This window comes from Vigna unguiculata, chromosome 10 (genome assembly GCF_037176805.1).
Source record: "Vigna unguiculata cultivar grain cowpea cultivar isolate G323 ecotype 2 chromosome 10, ASM3717680v1, whole genome shotgun sequence".
Taxonomy (NCBI): Eukaryota; Viridiplantae; Streptophyta; class Magnoliopsida; order Fabales; family Fabaceae; genus Vigna; species Vigna unguiculata.
In genome coordinates, this window is record NC_140801.1 from 24,708,673 (window position 1) to 24,716,644 (window position 7,972).

At 32.0% G+C, this 7,972-nt stretch overlaps 1 protein-coding gene across 1 annotated transcript; it reads right to left on the reverse strand.

Annotated features, from left to right (window-relative positions):
• Window positions 1-1,859: 1,859 nt before the first annotated feature.
• LOC114167217 (laccase-7-like) lies at window positions 1,860-4,781 on the reverse strand. Its single transcript, XM_028052227.2, has 6 exons — window positions 4,660-4,781; window positions 4,422-4,573; window positions 3,655-3,899; window positions 3,382-3,510; window positions 2,320-3,285; window positions 1,860-2,233 (listed from the first exon to the last, which is right to left on the reverse strand). Exons 1-6 carry the CDS (start codon window positions 4,741-4,743, stop codon window positions 2,103-2,105), a joined length of 1,707 nt encoding a protein of 568 aa, XP_027908028.1. The 5' UTR covers window positions 4,744-4,781; the 3' UTR covers window positions 1,860-2,102.
• Between the last annotated feature and the right edge of the window lie 3,191 nt (window positions 4,782-7,972).

The following is a 7,972-nucleotide window of genomic DNA, read 5'->3' on the forward strand; positions in this document are numbered from 1 at the left end:
CTTTTATCATAACTTTCAACATGGAGTTTAATGATCATCAATTTTTACTAGTAGAATGATTGTTTTGTGATACATGTTCACGACGAATTAGTTTTCATAATCCATCATAATTTGTAAGGGATTTAATTTCGTTACAAATGCTTTTCAAAAGGTTTTCGTTTTCTAGTAATCTCTTTTAAACCCTGATTTATTTTTTTATTTTAGTTTTCATGATTTTGAAAAATGCGGAGCTTTACCTTGCCGTATTTTGATGTTTTATTACTGAACAGAATCAAGTTGTAATTTAGTAAACGTGTTTTAGGCGCAGACGTATGAACAAGCTTGGTTAGTAAGTATTCTATAATAAAAGTCAGATATGGGTGCTTTTCAACAATTCAAACAAATTCACATTCTAAGGGGAAAAAAAAAATTAACAAAGGCCAATGTTCGGCAATTTGTTACGTCAAGTTATACATATATATAAATTACAACAAGGAAATCGAGATAATCTTTTTATGACTATAGTTAGTCATTTTATATACGTATATATTTTGATAACGACGATGTTTTTTTAAGAACATGTTGTTTTATATTATTGACAATTTTCTTAAAACTGAGACACTAATTTAAGGATATAATATAAATATTTGTTCATATTTTTTTATAAATATAATCAATCCTATTTATATATTATTTATTTAATTGAGCTATTTCAGCGTAATAGTACTATTTTAGAAACTGTTAATTATTATAATTACTATGGCCTTTTAAATACCTAAATAGTTCTTCTTATCAACAATAAAGATTGAATAAATAAATAAGTATTTGCGGATACTTCAACTCTTTTACAAAACATATATGAACATCTCATAATAGCATAAATCACTAAAACCTAATTCTAGATTTCATAAAACTTTTATAATTCTTATAAAAACAATTATCTTGCTTGATTATTATCATTGGTAATACACTTGTAATTGATTTTAGAGTTGGTAAAACCCTAAATATGTAAATGTTGTTCATGGTCGGATGTGCTCAGATAAGTTTTTACTAAATTCTTACAAATGATTTAAATTCTATTGAAAATATCCGTTAAAAATCATAGCGGTTGAAATTTATGCAAACTGACCCAGATAATATTAATTAGTTTTTGACAAGACATAATTGAGTATTACATATTATTAAAACTAATCTTGTATTTTGGTCGTGTATTTCCAATTTCATGTATCAAATAACAAAAAAAAAAAAATTATTTAGGAGAAAATATGATAAGACTTTTGAAAAACATTGAAAAGGGTATAGACTCTTGATTTTATTTTTTTTATCAACAATAAAAGATATGAATTGAAAATAGGGACAATAGGGTTGTCCCAATCCTTATAAAAAAAGAAGAAAAAGAAAATGCTAGCAAATACATCAACAGACAAAGCAAAGGGTAAAGGTTCACATTCAACAACAAATTAACAACCACAAACCCAATCAAAACAAACTTTCCAACAAAATAACAAGGCTTTTACATCAAAGTTTCCACAGTATCGACCTCCGAGACTAAACGTGAATATATTCCTGAACTATTATATATGCTTCTTCAAGCCAAAACATGGAAGTTAAAACCGTGAATGTGAATGGGGTGGTTCTCCGTGGTAATGATGGCGATAAATTAATTATTTCACAATTTATATTCCTGAACTATTATATATGCTTCTTGAAACTAAACATAAATATTTTCTGATTAACTATCGAGCACTATGAGTGTTGTTTTTAATTCACGTCCAAAAATAAAAGGCAATAAAAATTTAACAGTTGGGGAAAATGTGGTAAAGTTGTTTAAATATTATGTCGGTAGGAAGTATGTTAAAGGAAAAACAAGACAACGCATGAGAAAAAAATTAAAGAAATATTTTATCGCCATCGGAGATTAACGTGTTATTTATAAGAGTAATTGGCTATCAAGTCACACGGTTGAAAGAATAGCCGAACTTTGATGCTGTATTACACTTTATTTTTCTGAATAAAGAAAATGAAATTAGAAATCTATATTACAAAATAATAAACATTGAGCAATCTATGTTTTTGTTTTGCAGTAAAAGTGTGAAATATGGTTGATGCATGGCGTGAGTTAATTAGCACTTAGGAAGATCAGCAGGAGGTGCGGGCACTGAGGATGAAGGAGTGGGTCCATTCTCAACCTCGAAAGCCATGGCTAGCCCCCATGGCAAATGCGTCTCCAAATGGCAATGCACAAGCCAAACACCTACGAACAATTAGTCAATTAAAAAAAGAAGTAGAAACTGAAATAATTTTTTTTATTTGATTATTTGATGGAAGAAATTAAGGAACCTGGATTATTTGCTTGGAATCTAATGACGGACCATCCTCCCACGGGCACAGAAATAGTGTTACGTATTTGAGGATTCCTAAAATTGAACTTGGGTTCGTCTCTGGTGGCGTTGTAATTCCCAAACCCTTGAGCCAAAACATGGAAGTTAAAACCGTGAATGTGAATGGGGTGGTTCTCCGTGGTAATGATGGCGGTGTTCTGAAGCACAATCTCAACCGTCGAATTGAACTTCAACGTCTTCACCTTCGTTGATTTCGGCGCGATTTGGAAGGCGAAAGGCATCTCATTCGATATGTTTGGGTTGGTATAGTCAAACTCAACCGGAGGTTCATCCGGAAAGTCCCTGGTGTACACACCATCAACGTTGTTGCCGTAAAACGCTTCAAGCATCGATGCCCCTCTGCCACGTGGCAGCACGAAGGACTCGTTGTTCATGTTGGCAGAAAGTGGACGCGTGGACCCAGTGCAGCCTCCTGAGAAATTGCTGCACACCGTGAAGCCGATCCCGAAAGTGATGAACATGTGCTCGTCCACGTCGCGTGGCACGGGGACCCAGTGGGGTCCACCTGCCAGGCCCGTTATGTTAGTGTAGAACCTGTGGGCTTTTTCGGTGTCGGTCTGAGCCGGAAGGTCCGGCATGACGGGCTTTGCTGACGTGTCACCCTCGTAAATGATGAGTCCTCGGGTTATGTTGGCGTTGATTGTTATAAGAGGAGCGGAATGGTATGGGGTGAAAGCCATGTAATAAGAAGCGACGCGCTGGTTTGTTCTGAGGAGGACATCGACGGTTTGACCCGGAGCAAGCACTAGAACGTCGGTGTCGTAGTGGTTGGTGTAGATAGCGTCGATGGCTACCACCGTTAACGTGTGGTTCGCTATCTGGAAGAAGTGTTGCGCATTGAGTGCAGCGTTGATGACACGCAGCATGTAGGTTTTTCCTTGTTTCACTTTCACCTGGTACGTTCCTGAATTTATGACATGGTTATAAAAAATAAAACTCTATAGAATGAAAGATGAACCAAATTATTTGGATTGAAATATTTGTTGGAGTATGAAGTTACCATCCTGAGAGCAGTTGTATACATCGCTGGGTAAACCGTTAATTGTATACGCATCTGACGGGATTGGCGCATCTTGGGACTCCGTTGCATTGTGCTCAACCTCTACAACATTAGCATTCCACCACTCTCCTGAAAATTTTCAAAATTGTTGCATATTTAAAATAAAAGTACGTGTTTGTACATGACGAATCTCTGTAGTTTTAATTTCTACTTCAACGGATCCAATCGGATATATAATATAAATTCGGGAAAAAAAATTGGAGGAAAAAGTACCAAGGAGTATTGGGACTTCTTGGTAAACTTTAGGAAAAGGGTAGGAGTGTCCTTGTCGAGGGCGAATGAAAAGGGCACCATAGACTGTAGAACGTAGAAAAGACGAGTGTGCATGCCACCAAAGTGTCCCTTCTTGTCCCGTTAGGTTAAATTTGTATGTGTAACTGCTGCCAGAATGTATTGGGCATTGAGTTACAAATTCAGGACCGTCTGACCATGGAGTTAAAAATTGAAGAATTCCGTGCCTGCGAGATACATTGTATAAGGTACGCAAATTTAGTTTTACATGTTCAAAAATTCATCTTATATGTAATAAAAATATAAAGACTACACTAATTATAAATAAGAAGATTTCCATATTAATTATATTATTTTCCTCTCTCTCTCTCTCTATATATATATTAATCTTTAAAAAATTAAAAAGATATTTCAGTAGTGTATCTATATTTCAACTATCTATTCAAAATACAAAATACTTATTACTTTTCATTTTTTGACAGCGGGAAATAGAATTTTGCTCTTGTAACCAATAAGTCAACTTTTTGGGTTACTTTAAGATAAGAACTTTGACATACTTTTCGTTAATAAGAAAAAAAAAAAAGGTAACGATTTAACGGTTATATAAGAGTGCACATATATAAACATATATAAAGCAGATGTCACAAGTCATTATTTAAATCATTGTTAAGCCCAACCGCGTTTTGTTTGTATAATATATGTTTTCTAGGGTTTTATTTAATCGTTGAGAGAGAGAAGAATTTTTTTACCAATGAATAGTAAGATTGTAGGGTGATTTGTTGAACACATGAACAACAACGGTATCACCCTCTCTGGCGTTAATTGTAGGTCCAGGTAGGGTTCCATTAACGGCAGTGATCACTTGTTGACGACACAAACGTTGAACAGATATGTCTTCCACCTACATAACAGCACAAAACCTTAGTAAAATAATGCATACTTTGACTATCCCATGAAAATTAGAAGAACAGAACAAACTCATCATACATTGAAAGTGTGTTCCACAATCGCAGCATGAGCCAATGAAGAAGCTAGCACAAGAGCAAAAACCAAAAACACAAAACGTTTCATTTTGTGATAATATTAGTACAGCTTAACGAAATGAAAGAATGTTTTTGAATATGCTGTACAACGAATACAAGTTCAATATATATAGATTAGACCTGAGTTTGACTATTCAAAAAATTTTACGTTTTTCTTGGTGTGGTTGGAATATTTACAAAGGTTTTCTTTGATAGAAGCAAAAGCATTGAATTTTCGTCGGATAAGGAGTTGGATGCAACTTTGTTATGACGCTAATTAGCGTAAAAAAAATGTACACAAAGATTATATAACCACGATTCGTCAATCTTTTAGAACTTTGACCTAAACAGGATATTTAAATGTGCTTGTTTCTGACTATATATGGTCAGGAAAATTGATTATACCATTGTTTATTCACTACTTGATATGGAAGTGCACCATATTTTCCTTTAATCACGTTTTTTACCAAAAAATTGATATATTACACGGTAGTTAAGGAAATACAAGTCATTACAGAAACAATTTCTTAGTAGATTTGTTCATCGAACTGGGTGACGTGATTGAGATTAATTAATACTAGTCGGCATCGTAACGAAAGTCAGAATACGAGTTTCAATAATTCAAAGATGTTCACAGTGAAGGGGAACAAAATATTACTGTTGAAATATGTATGATTTTTGCAGCCAAATGTGGCCAGTTTGGTTACGACAAGTTATTTCTATACTGTGTGCATGTCCTTTTTTTGTAAACAATTAATCAGGAAAATAAGGAGTATATTATTATACTATTTTGAGATGAAAATAACTTGATTTAAATTTCCAAAAGAAAAAACAATTAGAATTTTCTAGCTTTTTTTAGGTTAAAATACCTTTTTTGTTTCAATTTTCGTCAAGTTTTTTCAAATAAGTCCTAATTTTGGTTTTATGTTCAAATAGGTCCCAATTTTGGTCAATTTTGTTCAATTGGGTTTTTTTTTGCTAACGTCGTTTAAATCATTAATGGCCATGAGCAGTGACTGCCACGTGTCACTTCGTGGTTTTTTAGAATTTTATTTTTTATTTTTTTTACTTTTAATTTTTTTTTAATTTTTTTAATTTTTTTAAAATGTACACGTGTCAACCTAGGAGCGTGCCATGTGTCACTTCGTGGTTTTTTTGAATTTTTTATTTTATTTTATTGATTTTTTTTTGAATTTTTTTTATAAATATCCACGTGTCAACCTAGTAGTGTGCCACGTGTCAAAGTCAATATTTCTATATTCAATTTGGTCTCTATATTTGTTATTTTTGTTCAATTAGGTCTCAATTTTTGTTAACAACCAATTTGGTCCTTATCGAAGATGTGACCAAATTTAATTTTTATATCAAAGTTATAATGATGTGAATTTTAATATATTATATAAAAATATTTAATAAAAAATGTGAATTTAATATAAAAATTAAATTTGGATTTAATTTGGAGAGGGACCAAATTGGTTAATGTTAACAAAAATTGGGACCTAATTGAACAAAAATTACAAATATAGGAACCAAATTAAATTTAGAACATTGACTTTGACAAGTGGCACGCTACTGGGTTGACACGTGGACATTTAAAAAAAGTTAAAAATAATTTTAAAAAATGTAAAAAATAATTCAAGAAAATTCAAAAAAAAAACCACGAAGTGACATGTGGCACACTCTTGGGTTGACATGTGTACATTTAAAAAAAATTCAAAAAAATCACAAAGTGACACGTGGCAGTCACTGTTCATGGCCGTTATTGATTTAAACGGTGTTAGCAAAAAAAGACCAAATTGAACAAAATTGACGAAAATTGGGACCTATTTGAACACAAAACCAAAATTAGGACTTATTTGAAAAAACTTCACGAAAATTGGGACCAAAAAGATATTTTAACCTTTTTTTTTACTTAGGCTAAAATGTCATAATGTTTTCAAGTTAAATATGTTAAACCAAAGTCATATTCACCAACATACAAAGTCAATACAATTCAAAACTAAAATGAATATTTGCTTTTTATACAAATAAAATCATAAATCTCATCGTTTCAAATAAGTAACATGCTGGAATTAGATGTTGAAATAAATTTTATGATTTTGTTCGCAATAATCTTTTTTGGAATAATCTTTTACTCTTTATTTAATATTAATAAAAGAGAAACAAACATTGCATCATATTATCAATATATTTATCTTCTAAAACATATATGTTGATTGAATAAAGGTGATGATGAAGTATGATATACATGTATGACATACCGTTTGATATTACTTAATGGTAATATGTGTTGGTTGAGTTTATGAACATGTTTATTCTCAGGATTATGGTTTTTGATTATGGCTTAGAATTGTGAGGTTTGAATGGTATAAGTGAGTAATATGATTGGTGCTAAATGAGAGTTTGATGCTAAATGAACACTTTTAGTCTTCTCTCTGTGCTACCTTTCCTCCTCTTCCACATAATGAGAAATTACTTCATTAAAGGTCCATTTATATTTCTGAGTATTATAACTAACCTTAACTGCCCAAAGTGTGTAGGAAGGAAATCAAATAGGTCCACAAGTAAGCCATCAGACAAATCTAACTGTAGTGCTTTTAGTTTTGATGTGATATTAGACATTTGCATATCTCTCATTACTATTGAAATACTACTCAACAACATCAAAGAAACCTTTAGCGTCATGGCTCTCAAAAATAGAGTCGTAAAAAACTTTTAGAATAGATCGCTTCATGATCATCAGACACATTCAGTTTGAGCGTTTCCACTTTTCAACCTTATCCTCCTCCGGGTTTTTTGGAGTTGAAGTAGGTTTCTCAGCCCCAAATGTGAGATTAAGATCTATGCAGCCAAGAAGTATCTTAATTGCTTCCTTTAAAACCTTAAAGTTTGTCTCATTAAATATGGGGATACAGTTAATTTCAGCAGAAAAATTAACAGCACTATCAACAACAACCGAAAAGAATATAAATAAACTTAATAATATGTTCAAATAAATAAATAAAAAAAAGTAGACAATTTTCACAGCAGACCCATTGAACATAACATTAATATTTTAGTCTTTAGACATAGAAATTAATTTGCAATTGGTACTCTATGTGCAATAATCAAATATTAGCAATTAATTATTTCAAATAATAGTCTTTCTTTGGACCAACAATTATTCACATGAATATAACTTTATAATCATCACATATTTATTATCACAAACATGTTATTATTTGGTTAAATTGTGTCTTCCTTTGGGATGAACACAAAAAGCATAAATAATCTCTTAC

What these genes read in the sequence shown, in the direction of transcription:
- LOC114167217 (XM_028052227.2), bottom strand. Translation starts at nt 4,743, where the DNA reads ATGAAACGTTTTGTGTTTTTGGTTTTTGCTCTTGTGCTAGCTTCTTCA. An exon ending in TTGTGGAACACACTTTCAAT is followed by an intron (nt 4,574 to 4,659) that starts GTATGATGAGTT and finishes GCTGTTATGTAG; the next exon opens with GTGGAAGACATATCTGTTCA. An exon ending in ATTCCAAGCAAATAATCCAG is followed by an intron (nt 2,234 to 2,319) that starts GTTCCTTAATTT and finishes AATTGTTCGTAG; the next exon opens with GTGTTTGGCTTGTGCATTGC.